The sequence below is a fragment of the Symphodus melops genome (assembly GCF_947650265.1).
Source record: "Symphodus melops genome assembly, chromosome: 2".
In the NCBI taxonomy this organism is placed as follows: domain Eukaryota; kingdom Metazoa; phylum Chordata; class Actinopteri; order Labriformes; family Labridae; genus Symphodus; species Symphodus melops.
The window spans coordinates 11,188,800-11,211,681 of record NC_136692.1 but is presented as its reverse complement, the minus strand read 5'-3'; the positions used below and the strand labels follow the sequence as shown (position 1 = coordinate 11,211,681).

The 22,882-nt window shown below is 38.4% G+C and overlaps 1 protein-coding gene across 3 annotated transcripts in view; it reads right to left on the bottom strand.

The window, feature by feature from the left end:
• fhip1aa (FHF complex subunit HOOK interacting protein 1Aa) overlaps positions 1–22,735 on the bottom strand; it is a 31,610-nt gene extending 8,875 nt beyond the window's left edge. The window contains exons 1-8 of one of the 3 annotated variants that reach the window (XM_079372350.1): positions 22,651–22,735; positions 22,260–22,357; positions 11,012–11,075; positions 8,630–8,850; positions 3,806–4,471; positions 1,297–1,455; positions 1,089–1,175; positions 621–788 (exon numbers count right to left, since the gene is read on the bottom strand). In XM_079372350.1, the coding sequence (XP_079228476.1) occupies positions 621–788; positions 1,089–1,175; positions 1,297–1,455; positions 3,806–4,471; positions 8,630–8,755 (1,206 nt within the window). In that variant the 5' untranslated portion in view covers positions 8,756–8,850; positions 11,012–11,075; positions 22,260–22,357; positions 22,651–22,735. Of the gene's footprint in view, positions 1–620; positions 789–1,088; positions 1,176–1,296; positions 1,456–3,805; positions 4,472–8,629; positions 8,851–11,011; positions 11,076–22,259; positions 22,358–22,465; positions 22,543–22,650 lie in introns of those variants that run through there. The other 2 variants (XM_079372349.1, XM_079372351.1) reach the window with 2 other exon arrangements.
• Positions 22,736–22,882: the final 147 nt, after the last annotated feature.

Genomic DNA, 22,882 nt, shown 5'->3' with positions numbered 1-22,882 from the left:
TGCAGGAGTGCACAACAGGTCTTACGTAATACAGTTACTTATCCCTGCAATCTACTAAAAGTATCTCAAACAATGAAGAAATTGAGTCAATTGCAACAATTTTTAAAAGAGTTCAAAACTAACAGGTTAAAGCAAAGTGGAAAATAACAGTCTGAAATGTAAAATATTTGCATGTTAGTAAATGTTTAGTTTGTCTTAAGGGTTTTTTTAAAAAATTTTTTTAAAGCAAACAAAGTTGTTATGTTTTTCTCAGAGTTTCAGGTGTGTCAGGGCTGTAAGCAAACACTGGAGGGGACTCCCTGAGCCATTTACAGTCGCACCATGAAATGTAAAGAACCAATGAGTAATTTATGTGAATGATTTAGTTCTGCATCAATGTTTGTATGGGGTGCTGCACAGGATTGTATTAAAAACAGGTATCAGTTGTTTTCCGAACAGGAAATGTTGCTGCGACTGAAGATCACCATGGCAACAATCTGTGTTGACATTTGAAGTTTCACTGTGCCTCTGGGTATGTTTAACCTGGAGTTATTAAACATGAGTTTTGCTATCTTTGAGTGCAATGTGTGTGTTTTCAAATCAAGTGTTAGCAAGTTTTCAGGGTTTATGCTGCACTGTACCTGGAAGGGGGTGTTGATTCGGCTGACTAGTGTATCTAAAATGTGCACGTTTTCATGTTGGTGGAGGAGGATGAAGGAGAGAAAGGTTTGCAGCAGAGCCGGCTCAGATACACTTCTCAGGAAGAGCTCCAGGTATGCTGTGGTGGTCATCACCTCTTCAAGGGTCAGCTAGAAAAGATTGAGTTGGAAAAAAAAAACAAAAAAACATCATCATCCATCATAAGTATGCCACTTATAGAAGAACATGTGGATTTTTTGATTTTCTTGTGATTGTTTTAGTGTTGCATTTCCTGGCAGAATATAGTATTGTTTGTGACTAGATACCACAAGAGATGGTGCCGTACCGAACAGTAAGTAAAGTTACTGAGCATAAGAGAGCCAGCACTTCATTTATAACAGGAATGAAGTAAAGTGTATATGTATCAGTGTTACATGAAGGTAAAAAAAGAGGTAAAAATTATTACCGACCTTGTGAAGAGCTGGTGCTAGGACAGGCACGAGGAACCCGTTGTAGATGTAGCCCACTAGCTGGTCTCTGATATCAGGATGGGCCACCTGGGAATAGCCAATATAAAGACAAATGTCAACCAAGAGTGCAGTGGAGCAGAAGGTTGGAGCAATTAACCATGTGTGAATACATTTTTCATGTGAGTGCAGCCCTGTGACACTATTGCACCTGAATAACAGCATTGCAGAATTCCAGCGAGTTGAGAAACTGGACGAGGGACGGCATCTGGAGCCAGTCCTCTCTGTGCAGGCAGTGCCACTCCTCATTGGGAACCTCCAGTTTTGTGGGCAGAGATGAGTACAGGCCACTCAGCCCTGTGGCCAGCACCTGAAAAGAGAAAGGTCTGTCAGCACCAAATTAAGTCATCACTATGTTATTCACCAGGGGATTCTGCCTTCTTAGGTTTCCTATGCTCAGTGTCAAAAATGGCAGAGGACTATTTTTGCTAATCTAATGACAAAGAGCGATAGGCAACGTCGTTCAGTGCTCTTTCAATTCCTAAAAATCTGTTCAGCCACTGCAGAAACATCAAAGACCTGAAGTAACAAAAAAAAAGTTCTTTCTGTAGAAGATGTTACATAATACCAGATAAGATGAAAGCTGACTTATGGACTTATAGCTGTGATCATGTAATGGGATCATAATGTAGTCCTAAGTACCTGCTTTAGGATTAAAGATTAAATGACATTTTTAAGCCAATTCCTGCACTTTGATACAGACGTGTACAGCTGATGTGATAACAAATTTGCACTGTCCTAATTCAATAAAGGACAACGTGACATAGATGATGTTTGACTGTTTCAGTGATATATCCCAATAGATACATGAAAGACCAGCAAAGTGCCAGAAAAGTAGTTTTTCATGAAGTTTTCTACTCTATTATCCCCATGTGATGGAACTACTTACTGGATATTCCCTCTCTTCCCTCTCTTTAGAAAACAGCCCATAAAAACATCATACAGTCACACTTTAGTTTCAGACTGAAATCAACAGAACTAATACATTTCCTATCAGTCTTTGATAAAAAATTACAGTAATTTTGCATGCTTACACACTTAACTAGGAGAATGAAAATTACTCACATTGAACCTGCTCAACATGAGCATGTACGGTAAGCATTGTCACTGTAAACATCTTAGCATGTTGACATGTTGACTATATATACTGTCTAGTGAGCTGTTTCAGGACGGTCACACACTTGGAAACAGCTACCATGGCTGCAGTCTCTTCTCGTCTATTTTATACATTCACAAGTAACTACAGAGCTTCTGTTAATCCAGGCAGATGGGTGTTACATTTTAACAAAGAGTTGGACATAGGTTAGTCATTTAGGGGGGGGGGGGGGGGGGGTTTAGAATCAAATATTAAACTAAATTAACAGTTTGATGCTACTGATCAACATGATAAACAACAAAAACCAAACTGTGCTGCAAACAAGGTTCATGAGATACATACAGAAATACTAGTCTGACATCAGCTGACTACAGACAGAATTTTATGGGCTTCATTAAACATTAATGAGCCAGTGTAGCCTAAAGCATAAATGATACATGTACCACAGCTTCTTCTCAGCAGTCAGCATTACCTCCAGCTTCACACCACCGATTAGTGTTTTACTGCTTGCTACATGCCAAATACTTTCGTAAATCAATTGTTCCCAGTTAAAACAAATATAATGTAGATGCACAGCAGACAAGCCACATATACATCTGCCTGCATGTTCTTCCCTGCATGGCAAGAAAGCAAACTTATGGATTTATGCCTCCTGCAGGTCAGCTCTATAAATATTTCAGCACCAAAGCAGAGTTTCATTGCCTCTAATTTTCCTGCTATAATCATCATGTGATGATAATGGCATCAGAAATTACTGCATTCAAGATTTTTTTCAACACAAATAGCAATAATAGAATTTATTTAGAATGTATATTTAAAACAATGGTCTACAAAACTGCCATCTAATTTAGCTTTAATAAGAGAGCATCTCTAGTGTTGCATTGATGTGCACTATAAATCCTCAACAGGATTATCCTCGTAGTCTGCCAGTGGAACCAATTAAATTCAGACTCTAGTTGTTAACCTGGCATCCCATCAAAAGCTATTTTTCATGCAATGTCTGCAGCAGCAGCTAAATGACGTTATTTGCAAAGGATTAGCTTGCAACTGTGGGATAATTGTAAGAATGCCAGACATTTCATCCTAGAGATGTTTTTCTTTGGGTGGTGTCCTGATTTTATCTGCATACATACGGCAGATTATGATGCCCAGGGTCACAGAAAGTCTGAGAGTAGATGAGAGAATGCACGTGTCCTTCAACACAAAGGTGGAAAAATTATCCCATCGAGGAATAAGTCTGAGGAAATTTGAAAACACCAATGTTTTGATACCATTTTTATTAAAGTGACACCCTCTGATAGCATCACAAACAGTTTGTTTGTTGTGGATAGACAACAAATTGACCTGAAGCTAGTTCCTTTTTAAGGGCTATTTTGTCATGTTTATGCAGAGGTTTTTTTTGATTGATATACTCCCTGACTGTCAATAATGCATTTCAGGCAGTAGTGGACACTGTGTGACACTGTGTAATGTGTTTTTCAAACTCATATTGTAATAACTCTACCAACAAGTAACTACAAGCAATAGAAGAAAAGGGAAAGGAAAGTTCCTCATTTGTACTGACCGGACAGAAAAATGTGTTCTCTGCAATGTGTTTGGCCACTCTCTCATTCTCAGCGGAAAGTGACATGATGAGCAGCAGAGCGTCTCTGGCCTGCTGGCCCACTGTACCCTCCCTGTGGATGAAGGGGATAAGCAGGGAGAAGATGAGGAAGTTTGTCGCTCCCTGATCCTCACTGGTGTGGAAAAACAACTCCAGAACCGACGTGTCTTTTGCCAAAACACAGCACAGCTGGTTTAGCAGCAGCACCAGCTCGGCTTCGACCTGCGGTGCCGCTGTGCCCGAGCAGGATGACAGCAGCATCATGAGTGGCCTCAGGATGGGCTTGTGATGCAGCAGAGGCTGGTGTGCCTGCCCCACCAGCATCTCATACATCTTCAGCTGCTCCAGCTTCATGTCGTCCGTGAACTCCCTGCGCAGACTCCACACAAAAAGACGCTCCATCACATTCTCCATCACCACGAACTCCAGGATAGGGCCCATGGCCCCGGCCTGCCCGCTCTCCTCCTCTATCAACAGGAACAGCATGTGCTCCACATAGTTCTGCACCGCACTTGCCTCGTCTCCAGGGATGGGGCCGAAACGAGCGCCACTGCTTGAGCCAGCACTGAAGGAGGACAGGCTGGAGCTGCTGCGCAGGGGGTCATGTTTTTCTAGTATCTTCACCACCTACAGCAAGACACAAGAGAAACATTATTCAACCTGAACATATCATTACCACGTATCATTAGGTTTTTATGCAAGCACTACAGCAACAATAAAAACTGAAATAGTATTATTTTTTGATGTTTGTGACTCCTTAAAACAACATCAAGATATACAAAAAGAGACATATCCCTACATAAGACTTCAACAACAAAGCTGTAACATACTATGAATTTAGAGCCTATGGAACAATAATTGAAAAAGAACATAATAAAGCTGTTGATACTTGTAAACCTTGGCAGTAAAGGGAAAGCATATTTACATACTGTACACATTTAACCAGTTGGTCCTATCTTTTGTATTGGTGAATTGCCGATGATAACGACAACCTGTCTCATTTACTGCATTTACTCAGTTTTGTACTCTTTTTTGTGGACCAGAGAGAAGAACCCAAAGATTGACAAAAGCTCAATCAACTAAATCCCAGCAAAGCATATTGATTGCTAGGATTTAGAAAGTGCAAAGACCACTGAAATAGTTTCTTTTTTCTGCTGACAGAGAAAAGCTTAAGCTTTAACACCCACATAATGTGTAGTATATCGTGGTATACCCTGCTACGCTATGAACACCTACAAGTACAAGTCAGAGTTTCTCTGTATTATGGACGGGTTTTTTGAAATCTCATTTTGTAATGCCAAAAATGACACACTGCAGGTAAAAAGGTGCCCTTCTTTATAAAGTTAGGATAATGTGGTTTAAATAGACCAACAGCTCAGCACAAATACACTCAGTTTGATAGCATGGAGTGAAACAGTCCTTTGTGTATCTCGTCCCTCCCTTGTGTGTCCTCTGTGTAGAAACCAGATTCCTAATAAAGGAGCCAGTGTCCCCAGCCTGCCCCTGCTGCCATGACAATAACCTGCTTCAACACAAGAGGCCTGGGCATGGCCGATGGAAACAAGAGAACTCAAGTTTGTAATCTGTCTCTGGGCCTGCCGAGGCCTAGTGGCCTGAGGATCAGGGATCAGTCCAGCCTCCATGAACAATCATAACACTGACAGGAAGGGGTCAAGTTTTGTCTTACAGAGGACTCAGAGGTCTGTTAAACTGTGATGGCTGAGAAGATGCTGCGAGTAATCAGGAGTTTACAAATGTGTTTGTAAATGTGTTGGAGACCCTTGAGTAAACAGAGTTGGAAAAGAACAACAACATAAAACACCTACTACATTGTTATTTCTGGTCATGCCTGAGAAATAGGACAGTACCACCATTTATGGTATCATGTATTCAACCCACACTTGAAATTCGAAACCCATTGACATTCAAATGTTTTCTTTTTTTCCATAACACAAAAAAGGACTTCAAGGGGGCGCCGATAGCGCAGCGGCAGCGGCAGCGACAGCGCGCGTACCATGTTGCGAGGCTTTGCTCCTCGCGCGGGCGGCCCGGGTTCGCGTCCGGCCTGTGGCCTCTTTCCCGCATGTCTCTCCCCACTCTCTCCCCCCTTCCGACTCTATCCACTGTCCTCTGACTCTATCAATAAAGGCAAAAAGGCCAAAAATAAATCTTTAGAAAAAAAGGACTTCAACATCTCAAGGACTTCTAAAGAAAGCACAGACGATAATAACATGTGAACTTGTAGCCACAAGATAAAATAAATAAATAAAAAACTTTGGGGGACTTTCGGGGCTCCGTCAAATTCACTTACTGTGGTGCTTAAACCTTTTGTGAAGAAGCTGGAACAATACATCAATGCTAAATTTGCTGACAGCTTGTGATAAATCTGCATGAGTTTTTGATGGGTCAGCTTGTTAATCATAAGCTTTCCTCATGCATTATTAATACTAATAAGCATAATATACAGCGTCAGATTCAGAAAGTGCTCTGAACTGCAAAATTTACCTTTGCACAAAGATTCGCTCGTTAATATTCTGAGATTATACTTTCAAGAATAAACGCACAAACATTGTTTCAAACTTTTAGATCGGAGGTTATAAAGTTAATGTAACCAACTTCATTTAAAGGATAGGAACAAGTTATTTTAAAAGGAAACAGCTATGCACTTTATTCTAAAATGTTTAAAAAATTACAAACTAGGGTTAAATGTATTTGTGAAGATATTTTTACATGTACGCGCGATGGGAGTGTTTCCACATACTGTCAGACACACATTCATATAACGATGGTATTTAAGATGAATGGAATGAGTTAGTGTCTCTGCAGTACTTCAGTGACAAGGAACAAACTGTGTCTATGTCTATGGTTAAAGATTGTTGGCAGTGGCAGCAACAAACAGATCATCTTGCATGTCACAACCAACACAATGAGCTCTGTGAGGCTGGAGAGTAGCATAAAACACAGCACATGAACACAAATCCAATCCGACAATGAAACTGTCTGCAGTGGTTCTTACACAGGGACAAGGCTGACACGAGCTAAAACGACACGATCGCTCAGATTACAAGGTTTTCCAAACCCAAAAACAAAGAGCCCTGGAGTTGAGCTGCAGATTAACTAAGCATGAAAATACGACTCTGCAGGAGTGCAATCAGGCTGTCTGTTTGCCTAAAGCAAAACAAGCTTAATGTGGAACAGGGAGTTCTTTTTTTTTGTTGAAGTATGAGGGAAGAGTCAGTCTCTGGCATTTTTGATTAAATCAACTTCTTAAAGGAATCAAGGCAAATCATGCAGACAAGAGCAACATAATTGTGAGATTGAGGTTATTGCATAAGAGAAGTTATATAAAAGATTTTAATAAAACCAACTGAAGCAGATCCTCTTCATTAAGACCAACTAAAACCTCAAATGCAAAACAATAATGTTACTAAAATTTAAAAAGAGAGACAATTTGAATCTGTGCAATAGGGCTTAAAGGATAGCCTTTACCAAACAGGACTGTTTGCATGTTTTTAAATCAAACCACAACTTGTACGAAAACAATGTTTTCAGTTAAGTCTACAGTACATACGTGCATTGCGTCACACAACTTCCAACCAAACAACACAAATAATCCTTTCGAGCTTATCAGGTGGCAAACTTAATAACGTCAGGAATTCAGTTAATTTAGCCATTAGCTGCACAGAACTCCATACTGACCCCACACTGACAGCCTCTAATCTAGTCATAAAAGTGGCTGACATTGAGTCGTAGACGCACTCTTCTATCCCCTCAGCGTCTGGCCTGTTATACATCTAACAGTGTGTATAGGGTTTGTTGATCTCAGTGTGGGAGGACTTATCCCTTATAGGCTGCCAGGACCCACAGGGGTGAACAGGGACACACACTGCTGCACGGAGCCAAGAGTCTGAGACAGTCTGCAGCGTACTGCCAAGACTCCACTGGCCTGCAGTAGAGTTCTTACAGCACTGTAGTTTGCCTGTCATGATTACTGCCAGTGAGGAAGAAGTGAAGGTAAATGGGTGTCGAAATAATAAAAAAACTTTGTGTTTGTTATCCCAAGTGGGATCAGATGATACTTTTTAGGGAGTGACGAGATCAACAACTAGGACAAATCAATGAAGTAAATATTCTGAGGTTTCTCTAGAATGTTTTCTGATAAAATATCAAAGAGTCTTAGCTCCTCGAGATGCTGAAATGAGTTACATCAAATTAATCAAAAGTTCAGAGGTATCAAAGACTGTTTTGTTGCAAAGGAATACTTACTAAAAAAGTAATACACTATCAATTTAAAGTTTACCTGAGACATAGAGATTGTAAAAAGAACATAAGAGGAATGATTCTTGAATGCTTTTCAAGTTCACTTTTTGGTTCACTCTCCTAAAAAGGTCAAATGAAAAGATCAATACTTCTATGATGTCTTTAGATGTAGCTTAAGCACTGTAGGGGTAATTAGCTTGGCTTAGCAACACTATTTCAACTGTCCTGAGTTTAGAAATACTCCCATTATTATCACCTCGAAAGGTAAGCGATTAACACAAACCTTTTTACTTATAATACAAATACAGAGAGATATAAAAAAAAAGGACAATATGTTGGGTTGGGTGAAGTAACATGCTGCAACTCTCAACTCTTCTGTTTCATTTTTGCATTTAATCAACAGGTGACAGGGAAGATGCAGACAGTAAACACAAGGAAAGAGAGAAAGATTTGTGGTCAATTCAAACCATATTTGGTTGAAAATGAAAGAAGCTGCAGTTCCTTAGCTTTGGTTCTGGCACTTACCTGAGCCCAGTGGTTCTTAAACACTATCATGCAGGTCTCTGGATCCACCCCTTTCAGAACCAGAGACTGCCCATCTTGATTTCCATTGGCAACCATGGAGGCCATCATGGTGACCGGGTCGTACATGGGTTAAATCATGTCATAGGCAGGAGAAGGAGGACATTTTTGACTTTTTACTGAGTGCAACCACAACCTCAGGAGGAGAGATAATCACAGAGGACCTGTGGGTGCAGAAAAAAACAAAAACAAACACACATCATGAAACACACAAGGAAAGAACACAGCAGCACTGATGCAATGATATGTAGTGAATTTCTCTGCCCCTCTGCATGGTTGGACAGCAGCTATGACAGGCATGCAGGAAACAGAACAATAACAGGCATAGTCAGATGACTCAGTAGAGGGGAGTAACACATCTTGCTCGACTTTGCCTCAGAGACTCTCCTGCTGCATTCTGGACTTCAGACTGAGCTGTCAAATTTCTTTTGGACTGACTCACACGCCCAGAGTGGATTCCTGCAAGCCCCCTGACGTCGTTCTCATGACAAAAACATTTTTTGACATCACCGGGCTAATGGCAACAGGGTGTGAATGACTCTGGCAGAACATGTTTGGAGTTAAGCGGTGAGCAAAAAGGTTTTGTAGATTAGACATATTTAGGAGGTGGTATTTTTTGTTTTCCTTTCTGGATGACATACTGTATTAGGGAAAGTGAGGTCTGCACTGCTGAAACTGCTTGTTTGTATAAAAAATATATATATATTTTAGTTAAAAATAACCCGAGGGCAGCTCTGCCCATCAGATCCAACCCTCACATTGGCTCAGTGGAAATGGGGAAGATGCCCACTTTCACCCCAGAAAGGCTACCATTTGTTGTTCCCCTTAGAAAGGACATCACTGGAAAGTTTGACTCTCCTGAACAAGACAAGGCTTTCTTTACAACACTGAGAATGTTCTAATGTTTCTGTCTGCACACAGTGATGCAGTTTGTCACACCTATATAGAGTTTGAAACACTGTCACATGTACATGAGAGTCAACCCTGTATCAAACATAATCTTTCAATGATTATTAAATAAGACAAGCCCTGCATTCCTAATCAGATCATTTTTTCTTTCTACTCTAATATGAACACAGGCCCTTACATGTTATACGCCCTGTGCAGTATGAAAACAATTTGGATATGCTTTTTGAAAAAAATTATTCAGAAGTATCCAGACAGACAAATGTGTATAGCGACTCTTTTTCTGCCACATTAAACGGTATGGAATCATGTTTATTGGTACATAGCTTAAGAGTCTGAAGCAATGCCAGCAGCTGAGTTTAACTGTATTACTAATGTCAATAACATGTTCAGAATGACAATAATCACATTCTGATGTGAATGCTGATGTAAACTATCTTTTTCTGGCACACTAGACCATATAGAATCACAGGCTTTGATACACAGACTGAGTCTGCAGACATGCTAGCAACTCAGTAAGACCTATGTGGTACCTCTAACCTCTTGGCTAATTGTGTCCCGTACATGTGTTAGTAGAGTTTTCTGTCTTTTAAATATCAATCATACAGTATGACTCACTTGGAACCTTTGTTGAGGAAAATGTCTGTTTCATAACGAGCTAAAATCTCCTCATATGGACCTGAACATTAATGCTAACTTCAACATGCTAACATTCTCACACAGAGTATTCATACCCTGTCGTTTAAAATGATAATGTTGTCTACATTCACCATCTCTGCTAATTTGCTGGTATTGTTAGTAAGCTAAAAGTTGCTAATTAGCACTATAAATGATAAGTTATGGATATCTTTTTATAAGTTGATGTGTTTTTAATTGACAAAAGAGAAAACCAAGAGTGTAAACTTCTGAGGAGTCTTCGAACAAAGATATACTCAGGACCAATGTGGCGGACAAGCTGACAAAACAACTTCACCTAATGTGTGGATAAAAGAGCTTAAAATGGTTTAAGCCTAAATACACTTCTCAGAGCACTAAGGACAAACACTTTCCCTACACGACACAGGATCATAAACACTCTGTCACCGCAGGGGATCAACTGTAAAACACGCAGCAGCTGCATGCCACAATACTAAATTAGAGCCTCCTCAGACTGCCCCTAGAAGTGCCCCTCAGCCAATCACAGTTCACCAACTTCTTTTAAATCCACTTTATACTGCAGCAATATCCCAACAGACACAGAGTTTAGGTGTAACAAGGCGTGCAGTCAAAGTTTCACCATCTGCTTTGAGTTTGGAAGAGTATTGACTGGTTGGATTCTCAAGAAGGAATGTAAAGGCAGCAGGCAGAGTTTGTCAGCTTGTGTGTGTGTGTGTGTGTGTGTGTGTGTGTGTGTGTGTGTGTGTGTGAGGGGTTTCTTACCTTTGACAAAACATCTTCAACAGGGACGGGTCACTAAGCAGACAAGGACCTCATTCTTGTCCAGCTGTCACACAAAAAAAAAGAGAAGAAGAAATGTCAAGAAAGGAGCAGGAAGTGAGTGTCCGTGTGAGAGGCAACGCATGCTGGGAAGTGACTGGACATGAGTAAGCTGCTCCAAACGCCACTTGGATGGAGATAGAAGGGAGGAGGTTACAGGGAGGAAGAAAAGGAGGGAGGGAAGAGTGGAGCGGGAGGAGGAGGGAGAGAAAAATGAAAAACAGGGTGAGAGAAAGTCGACAGAAGTAAGGGAGGATAAAAAACGTGAGTGTAACAGCAAGATAGAAAGTACAGAATTAACCAGTCGTATGCCGGCACTTTACATCTCTGTCTTTTTTTCTAACATCCTTGTTATACCCCAATTGTTTGAGAATAAGTCTATTGTCCATTTCAATTAGTTATGTGATGAGATTGGCATCTTTCTCAACTCCAAGAGGCCCATTAGCTGCCAACATGTCAACCTCCCCTCTTCAGCACTTAAAAGTCCTAAAATACTTTTTAAAATGATTAAAACCTTCTTTTTAATTTCCCATGTCTAATATAACATACCGACTATGTTAACTCTTTACATGAGTTGGTTTTGCCCTGGTAGTAATAAAAAATGTGGCTTCTTTTGGAAACAAGCACCCTTTCATAAAAGTGTGATGTTGTCTTGAGTGAGAGGGAGACAGATGGAGAGAAATGTGTGTTTGTGTGTGTGGGTGAGTGACACTTATTTTGTTGGCAGGTTTTTCTAAGAATTCACAGAAGCCTTTTTTTCCTCCAAGCAACACAGAATGAGAGCCGCACATAAGGTTGACATTTGTGCATTACATTATATTTTACATAAATGCATGACATTAAGGCTCAATGATTCTTCTAGAAGGAACTCAAACAATGACAGTCAAATCTTGTGATTAACATCTGTCCAAATCGCTTTACCAGCTGAAATACAGCAGCACAAAACAGAACTACAGTTTCATTTTTAAAGATCTGACAGCCGAAAGCTGTTGTCATGCTTGTTGCTAGCCATCAGCTGCCAATGCTAACAGGTTAGTTGCCGTATATTGCCGTGTCGTATTTTACAACTGGAGTCATATCAGTCCTGTACAATTAAACCTCCTGAGTCAGCTGTAGTAACTTCATATCAGGAAGGTTTAATATTTAACATTATTGAATTATATTTGCGCCTAACATAAAATGGATTTAAAGAAACACAACCTATTTGGCTCCACTATCGTATTGTATCACCTCATTGTTTTTAGTAACATTATTGTGTAAATCAAGCATCAGGAAATATTATGGTTGTGAATCTTATTTCTTTGACAACAATATGTTGGTCTGAAAGATTACCAGTTAGTTTTCATTAGTTCATTGATAGAACCTACAGTGATGAGTCAACATTTCCAAAAAGATTTGAAAAAGGTCATTATACTGTATATATGTGTCAGTTTACAATCTAAAACTGCCATTCTAGCAGCCTGAGTGGTACTCAAGCCTCTCCAGACGCTCCTGATTGGGAAAATTCCTTCTATCCAATTATGGTAATTTGATAATTACACATATTTACTGCTTCCACTTCTCCTTATTCAGAGACATGACCAACAGTGTGCACAAATCCAGTCTGGGATTTATCTCAACGCAGATATCCTGATAGGACATAACTTGCTCTCTTTATCGCGTCATTGAGAAACACACAATCCTTCTTGCAGCTGGTACGGATTATTTTAAGAAAGCCGAAAAGCTAAAGGGGATGATTTCAAACAGATTTTGTGTTTAAAAAGAGTTTACAACCCAAAAGATGCATCCTGAAAATACAAGAGCTAGCTTCACACTGGAGAAGCTGGTAATCAAATATAAACAGATTTTGGAAAACATTGTCCAATACATTTTTGTTGATCAACTATCGGCTTCAGCTTTAATACCAATAACACACCTAACAGTGTGATACAGTCATGTTTCATCTTTTTAATCATGCCATCATTTGTGAAGACAGCATAGTCAAACTAGTCAAACTTTAGAAAGCACAATTCAAGTTTCCAGACCTACCCCCACTGTGACTGCTGCTCTGTTCATTAATTCTTAATCCTGATATCTTTGTCTGAAAATACGAAAAGTTGAAAAGTATTTTTGTGCTTTTTCAGCTAATTGGTGCATCAGTTGAAGCGATCATGTCTTGTAACTGACCAAACAAAGAAAGAAATAAGAAAATTCCTGTAATATTTAGGGAGGTTTGGTTTTATGAGCGGTTTTGCATGACGAGCAACAAGCTAGTTGTCTCCGCGCTCCCTTGGTAAACATGACGAAAAAAGTGAAAACATGAGCCTGACTATTGTGTTGCAATAGAATCAAACATAAAATAGTAGATAAAGCTGCAGGCTGAATAGAGCCACACAACTTAAACATGAAAGGTAATCTTGCCTCAAGGGATTTGTGTCATTTTTTTCTGATCTGGTTTCAGGCATTGTTAGCATTCGGCCATCCCAGAGGTTTCTAAACAAACAGGTGTGGCCAGGATAAATAGCTCAGAGGCAAGAGAGACACGCCCTTTAATCAGAAAGGAAATAACCTGTCATTTAAACAGGTGTTGTGTTTTTTTTTTTACTTTAGTTTACTTTACTTTCAAGGTAGAGCTGTTTTAATTCAGAAACCATTAAAGGAAATGCCATCAATTTGGCTTAAAATACTGTATCAGATTTGCCAGCCAGTGCAATGACCTGATACCAACATTTATTAGCCCCACAAAATATTATAATGTGTTTGTTTCTTCTCCAAAAACAGTGGTCTACCCAGCAAAAGTGGATATTATTGCTAAAGTGAGAAAAAGAACTGTTTCACTTAAATGATCAAGTAGGCTAACCTAGCTAAAAACAAAAAGTCAGTAGCTTAGACTAGTGTAATCAAAGCATGTCAATTCTCATCAATCAGTTCTTGCCCACAAGCTGCTATATTAAGACTGAATAGACTTGAATTTCTCCTCTAAATATTTGAAAAAGGTAAATACATGATGTAACTTCATGATAAAAACAATTGGGTTTAACTGACATGTAACCAAGTGGCTGCTAGCTGCACTGCAGCTACCATTAGCTCAACCTGTTTCTGCGTGTTTAGTGGAGTATTAAGCCTGGGAATTGTATTATAGATACAAACGATATCACATTTGTTCAGTGTTGGTAGTATGGAGCTGTAATTCATTTTATAGAAATAAAGTATTAAGTAGTAAAGGCTGAGTAATAATACTCAAATCCAATACTGGTTTTAGTTTCTGGGAAGACAAATGGTACTGGATCATCTCTAGTTGAGGGTGAGGGATAATGGGTATTAAATGCCAGACTGTAACCTTCAGCAAAACTTCTAAAGATGTACAAATCAAGTAGAAATGTTCCCCATTTGTTAGGTAGCCCTTGTGAATGAAAGATTTACAGTGGCATGGCAACCATGGTATCTGTGTGACAGCAGAGCCCATTAAAGTGATAGCAGCTGTTAAAATATTTAGAGCTAAAGGTGAAGCCATTAAAGGGTCAGATAGTGCCTGCATTGTCTTACTATTTATTATAGTCATTACCATCCTCAGCCTATCAACACAGCAGGGAGAACAAGGCCATTTATTTTCTTATCTTTGTCTTTGTAATTCCCTGCAGCCAGAGGGCTGGTGACAAATGTATTAAAACATTTGTCTTTAAGAGACAAATTTAGATTGAAGTACCCTACAGTATTTCAAGCTAACTCTAAGCACAGCTGTATTTCAAAGATATTTATATTGTTGTTTACACAGCTCAATGTCTTAAAAGGAAATAAAACTATTTAAAGGAATAATATACCTCATGTAAAAAATAAGAAACAACTTTATCATTTCCCCTGGATCAATGAAATATCACATGCTGCCATATCAGGCTACTGTTGCTGGTCATTCAGGCAGTCATGAGATGTTTAGGAGCACATGAAACAACAGTCTTTTGTGTTTTCAAAATAATTCTACTTAGCTAAATCAGCTTTATCAATGTTTTTGAATTACATTACATCAAGTTGTAGTAACTGTGGTCACAGTCGCAGAAACTTTACTTTAAAAATGTTTTATTAAATTAAAACATTGTTAAAATGAGTTATTAGCATCTTTTAAGTTCATTGTTCAGGTGTTATTGTACGTCATTTATGGGTTTACTCAAACTGCTTCCTAAAGCATGGATTTCTGCAACAACAACAAAAACCTGACAATATTCAAGCAAACGAAAAGACAGAAGAGACATAGTTAGCGGTTTATAGCAAAGCATTCATGCAGAGGAGCTACATTCATTCCCAATAGATGGTCGGGACCAAAAACTGAGCTGAAAAGGGAACAAGTGTATTCAATCCTATTTTTCAGTTATTAGAAACAAGATTCAAATTTTAAGAGATCTTAAAAGGGCATAACAGCTAAGTTTCACATATACATTCACGCTTTACTACTTAATACTTAATGTTTAGTGATAGTTTTTGTGTTTTTCAAAACAGGACAGGGGATAGAGTCAGAAATTGGGGAGACAGACAGTGGGGAATGCAGGAAAGGAACAATAGGTCATACCTAAACCCAAGCTGCCCACATTCAAGGACTTTAGAGTCTGCACCAATCACTAGGCTACTGGCACCCCATAGTACTTTTTTTTTAAAATGGCATTAGAAAACTGGGCATGGATACTCGCTGATTTCAAAAAGGTAAAGCAAATGTCTGCTTAACAGCTGGTTATATACTTCCTAAGCAGCAGTGGGGAAATTTTAAACTCGGGTTTCTGTTTGGTATCTATTTAAAAGAATATCTACAATAAAGTGTAGATACTGGTGATGCAGTTTGCCATTTGCCCTCCTAAGCTCAGTTTGTTTCTAACAAGAAGAACACAAGCTCAACAGGTGATGAATTATTACTGTGACCCGTTCATTAGATAAGGATAAACTTTATTGATTCCTAATTTGGGAAATGTGGGTGTTACAGCAGCTCCAATAACAGGAAACAGGAAATATAAACAGCATGAATAGCAAAAAAAGGTAAAAAAAAAAAAAAAAAAGCTATGAGCAAGTTTTTCATTAATCTTTAGTCTTTATTAATTAAATACAGGGATAATAAAAAAAATACAATAAACTTAAATAATACAAAGCATAAACACTATGTATACTTTCATTCGTGGAAAGACAGACCAGATAAGATAAGACTTTGATTATGTAAGCAGATCTATGCTGCATGTGAATATCCACAGCCTTCGCCGGAGAGGCATGCCTGAGGGCTAAGGGTGTTGGCTGTTTTAGTCACCTTGAAACAGGTTTCAGAAACAAGCTATTCCTACAGAATAGCACAGTGATCAGAGAGAGGGATTTACTAACAAGTTTAAACACACAAGGACATGATTAGTTAATCTAAATATGCCGCTCCAAAAAAGTACAATAAATTAAGTGGGCAAAGAAAAGAGTTTAACAGATTTTAATTTTAAAAAAGTGTCAAACATAAGATTTTGCAAATCTCTTGAAAGAGAGCTCAGCTTGCAGCCGAGAGATACTACAAGGCTTATCAAGGCTTTTTACTCCAGACTTGTTTCCTACTGATATTGGCAGGTCTGATGTCGGCCTTCACCCGTGTATGCACAAGGCAATGCAGAAGCACATTGGGTGCCTAAGGAATGCAGGTATTGATTTTTTTTTCTTTACTGCCGGTGGCGTCAGATGTAACCTTTGATGATACTTTGAAAGATTGCAAAATATAACTCATATGCTGTTTTTTACATTAACCTTTTTTAGTCTACAAATTCTTTCAAGCTTCTGATTTTATGTTTTAAAAACTTTAACTGACAATGTTAGTGATGTGAGGAAATATAGACACATTTCAGTACAGCACTCAGGCTTATATAATCTAACTGTATTGAATATATAGAATTATAAACTCAGTATTACAATGTGTTTCCTATTGCTCGATTCATCTTAAACCCAGATCTACTCTCGTTTTTACTGCCTTTACCAGACCAGTCATTTATTATAATTATTTTGAAATCCTTGCTGTGCTCATCATGTTACAACCTGATAGTTTTATTTTGTTGTGTTTTTACAGCATTTTATAACCTAATACATAACTCTTTAAAGGTTGTTATAGTTATATTCTCATCAAAGTGTTGTGAATGTTCTGATTTCATCTTTTAAAACAGACTTTATTTCCCTTTTGCACCCCAAAAAATCATTCAAATCTAGTACCAGTCAGACTTCAGTGTTTTTTCTCTAAATAGTATGTTAACATTGTCAACCTGCTCAAAATATCAGTTCTAACAAACTGATGATCATGTTTATGTTTTCCCAGCTAAATCAAGCAAATTATTTGGTAACACTTGATAATTAGCAACATCATTAGTTACCAATACATACCAAGGGAAAGCCATCTTTCCCATTAAATAGGTACAGCCATCTCTTTTTTCTAGGAATAAGTTCAGTCGTTTTACATAACGTTTGACATAAGGGTCTTAGCTCTTCACAGGTTACATGTGATTAAAGATCCTTTTGGATTTGTGCATGCAGAAGCTGAGTTCACCCAGCCAGAGGACAGACATTAAAGCTTAATTTTTGTTTACAACATTTGGAGCATCTTCCTCTTCTGCAAACTTACAAGTTAGTGTTTCCTAAGAATGTGAATGAATAAACACAACAATCAAGGTTATCCCAACTGTAACGTTACATTATCCACTAAAACTGTCAGATATCATCAAAATATCGGTTTCATTCTTTAGCATCGACTGAGCTTTATGGGTCTAAGTTGCTGATTATATGACTGAACCCAAATATTTTCATACAATTAGACTAAGTTAAAACAATACATTTGTCTTAAATAGCCAACACGTGTAATGTATTTTTCATAATAAACTGTTAAATTTTTTTTTTAATCTTTATTAGTGTCCCAAGATTCACCAAATACAAGCACCTAAATGTTACGTCTAACAATCTGAACCACAGGTATCTATACATTCTTCACTTGTTTTAGCCTCACAGGCTAAATTAGCACATTGTATGTACACAATGTGGGCTGACCATGACATCATTCCTACTTTCATGTTGGTACTGCATAAGGTTTCAGCCTATCCCTTCACCACAATGGGCTCCTGTTAGAGATAAGAATGTGTTTAGTGTGGGTATATCCTATCTCTTCTCCTGCTACTTCCTCTGCAGCTTGTTTGCATCATGTACTTGTTGATACAAAAAAAAGCCATGTTTGCATGTGGAATTGAAGCAGGAAGGGAGAAGATATGGCTTGTCAGTAAACTTCAGAGATGTTTATCACATGGATGAGAGCAGCACTGCGCTCATACAGTATAGAGCCTGCAAGGCACTCGTATTATAAGCAAACTGGATGACACAATGTGTTTTTATATGAAACACGGTTCTTGGTAATAGCTTTGGCAAAAATGCTTGCTTAAAGTGTGGACTTTTTTTTAAGGGGATACATGAAATTCCTTCCGGGCTCATCTGTGTACAAAAATATTAGCTTGGAGTCTTGAAAAGTTTTAACCTCTTTTTACTATTTTGTAGGGGATTATCAATGAAAACAATGAATGCTGTTTATTTTGACAGCATTATATGACTTTTTATCTGTAGGAGTGCTGGGGGCCCTTAGCTCTTTTTAAAAAAAAATAAGACTATTTTAGATACATTTGGAGTAGGCGCTCCAAGGTAAAAAGCTTGCACCACAGTCTTTATGATAACCCCTTAGCCCCATACATTTTCAAGGCAAACAAGATGCAAAACGTGCTTTTGGCTCTTTGTAAAATGAGTTAACACAGGCATACTGCAGTGCATGACATGCAGAGTAATGTTTACTTTATGCAGGTGTTGGCTTTTCAATGACATGGGACAAACTGCAGGCTCTGGGAACATAACATGTACCTCAACTTCAATTCATTCTTCTACAACAGAAGTGGTTCAACCTGATTCAGTTACAATGTCTTTTCTTTTACAATTCTCTGAAGAGCAGCTTCTGAGACAACACAGAGAATTTGAGTGGGAATGGGTTATTCTTTGTTAAAAGAAGAGCACAGGATTGCATCAAAAAGGGCCAATATTAGAGACGCTACCATGAAACTCCAATATAAATTATCATTAAAGTACTAAAATGTATACATGTATAATCAACATCCAGAGTTCCATCAGTATTTAGTTAAACATGTCACTGCCACAAAAAAAATGTTCTTATGTCTTTTTGTTGGGTGTGAAGTCAGAAAAGTGTCAACCTAACCCTAGCATACTAAAAGCTTGGAAAGTAGCTAGCCAATCAAAATGTCAAATGTCTACAAACACCACTCTGAGCTTTTTCATTACCACATATCAAATTTGTTTGTCAAGTAGGTCGACAAACATGAAATAAAACAAGGCGACCTAAGAAAAAAAGATTCTAAAATTATACCGCCCATAAGCTAACATAAAGGCTACTGTAGTTGTTATAGACACAATATCTATTGTTGTCTTTACCATAATTGGTCTTCTTGTATTTTTTAACAGGTTAAACAAAGTGAGCTTTTAAAGTTTAAATAAGAATATCTATGAAACTTAAAGTGAGTCGGTCGAACTGTTTCTAAATGTAGCCAGTGTTAATACTAAGTTAGGCTAAACAGCAACAAGCTTTAGCTTAGTCATTCAAGAACAGACAATACTCTAAGCCTTATTTTTTATTGTTGCAAAGAAAACAATAATGGTTTCTCCAAATATTGATTAGCTATTATTTCTATTAAAAATAATGAATAAATAAAGCATAACTATGACACTTATCTTGGCTTGGGTGTTTAGAAATACAAGTAGCTCGTGTTCACTGTTAGCTGGGTTACATCCCAGGGTCAGTGTTGGGAAAGCGAGGAATGTGCAGCTAATCCCAAACACGGGACAAAGCTGAGCTGGCTGTGTTTGTAGTGGGTAAAGGGGAAACGCACACACGCCAATATTTTCATTTCTTACATCACAAGTTGTGCTAAACTTTACACTGTACCTTTCTAACTAACTGCAAAGAGAACAGTTCTTATCTCGTATATTTGCAATAATTCCAATCAAACAATTGTTAATTGTTTATGTTTCGTTTATGCTTATCTATAAGAGTTTTTAAAATAAGCAATGAAGGACTAGCCATTAGCTTTGATTTGTGTTGGGTCAGCTTTTAGGCACCAACAGCAAAGTGAAGAAAATCTGATCTAAATAAAAAAAAATCTGATGACCTGAATCTATCCTAATATCATTAGTATGACCATTATTTACAAGAATTCAGCAAAGCAGTCTCAGAGATCCTGTGACATAAATCATTACAGGACTATTTACTCATCATTTTTAGGACCCATCAACCACAAGTCATTCCTCAAAAAGAATGAACGTTAAAGATGCTGTTATTAACAGTGTAAAAAACCATTATCTTTTGCTAGTGTCTGGAAAATAACTAATAATAGGACAGATTAAATAGAGATCAGAAAGATTATTATAAACAATCCAAAACTAGTCAAGCTTTGTCATTAATCATCATTACTTTAATTCTTCCCTGCAGCATGACCATCATATTATCACATATTGTTGTGAACCCAATATATTTAAGCCCTTTCCCCTAACTAAGAGCAACCCTGTTCATGTCAGAGTGCAGAAAAATGGTGGTTTGTAAGTGGGTTTTAAAAAGCAACTATGAGGGGCAGTTTAAAGACCAGCTCAGAGAACACAGCAGCCAGTCTCAATGACAAAACACACATGTTTGTGGAGTAAACTTTTCCTCATTATAAAGAAGTAATAATTCAACAAATATAAGATGGAGATGGTTTGGTTAATATCATGTGACCTTGTAGTGGAATTTCAATCATGTGACAACACATGGCTGTTGATTTAGGTAAAAAAAAAAAAAAAAAAGGCTGAATGTGAAATTGACCATGAACAAAACTCCACACAGGTCACATGAGATCAACTGAACCACCTCAATGAAACCTGTGCACATTTCTTCCTTGCACACAGAGTCCATGCTTTGATTTTCTCTTAAATCAAATGTATTTTTTCTAACTTCAGGAAAGATGTTCAAACTTAAAAAGAGGGTTTGGGGGCATATTGCCTCCCAGTTAAGTCATGCCCCATGAACAGAGGCTGTATCCTCCAAGCATTTGGCACTTTTGTGAAGTAACTAGCCTAACTGCTTGACTTATGAGTCAAAAATGTCAATAAAGATTATTTGCAGAACTTAAAATTGAGCTTATATTTATTTCCACATTTTGGAAACATGGGACTGACGTAAAACACAACAAACAAACAGACAAACAGACAAACAAACAAACAAACGTGATGTTAAAAAACAACCTTGCTGCAGCTAAGCTGTAGATCAGAAAAAGGATGAAGTGGCTCCTGACTTCATAGAAAGAATATGTTCATCAACACAGTTTCAGGCAGACGTGTTTGAAATTGTAAAATGTCGTAACTCAGTTCACACCAAGTGATTTGCACAGCATTGATTTCACAGGTGGAAGAGAACACTAAAGGAATGATCCTCACACAAGATCTGTCTTGAAACATTGATGATGTTTTCTGGTAACACAACACCACGTGCATGCTTAAGCCTACCACACTGAAGATCTGAGTCATAACCACTGAACAGGAGCTCTGGAGGTGAATCAGGACAGGTGGAGGTGGGTGGGCTTAACTCCAGAATTATAACTGCATGCTGCTTTAAAAGAACTTTGCCAGGAGCAATAAACTAACAGCACGTGGATAGGCTGCAATATATTTCAAGGAGTTCTGCTGTGAGCATTGCAAGTAACTGCAGGAATATGAAACCAGATCCATTTGAAAGCATGTTATTAGGCAGTTGCTGGGGTTGCAAAATTGTGAATCTAAGGGTGGGTCTGGTTTGTCTCTATGGTGAGACAACACAACAGTCAAGCAAAGTGGAAACACATTCGTTTTCCAATTTTAACTCGGTAAATATTCATATTTGACCCTGTTTATGTGGGAAATCCCACTGTGGAAACCCAGCTGACCTCTAGTTTACCCCTCATAACAACAGTTTTGAACAGCCCTTCCGACCATCCGTACATGTCAATCACAGACCCTGCAACTGTCACAGACAGCAAAACAAGGGCTCTCACATGGTCCAACAAGTCCAGAAGTGCTGCGTATGAGTTATAATATAACCAGTAAGTTCGAGCACAACTGCTACCAAGACTAAGTGTTTGACATTTTGTTATTTTTGGTCATTTCTTACCGTGGGACGGATCCTCCGGTTAGACAGGAAAAGCGCACGATAGAAGCAGCCGTCGATGAGCAGGTTGAACCACCGCCACTCACTCGGAAGGTTTGGTCCTGTCTGTGATCAATAACTTATTCGTTTACGCTCACAGCTACTCGCCTTTCATAACAGCACGCAGAGACTCCCCCATGTGTGACCGAGTTACTTAACCTGCTCCTCACCGTACAAAGTCATAGGTGAAGCAGCTCTAATCCTCATCTGATCGCTCCTCCCTCTAAACCAGCAGACCCACCTCGGCTGGTGGAGAGTTTCACGTGTTTGTCAAGGCCTATTTAATCTGTGCCTTACATTCTTAGCATCAACCAAAAACATGTTCTAAATTATAAATGGTAAAATAACAATTTACATTTGTCTTAGGTATTAAAGTGTTCGACAGCAGGCTGTTTCGGCGGTCTTCAAAATAAACTCCTCTCCTCTCCAGGATCAACCACCCGGGATTAAGTTTTATTTCATATTGTGTTGTATTAGACAGGTTATCATATGAGGTCCTTTTTAAATCTTGTCACGCTTCTAAAGAAAAAAAAAGGTAGATTCGATAGTTCAGATCTGACAAGGATGCAGCAATATGTCGCCATCTG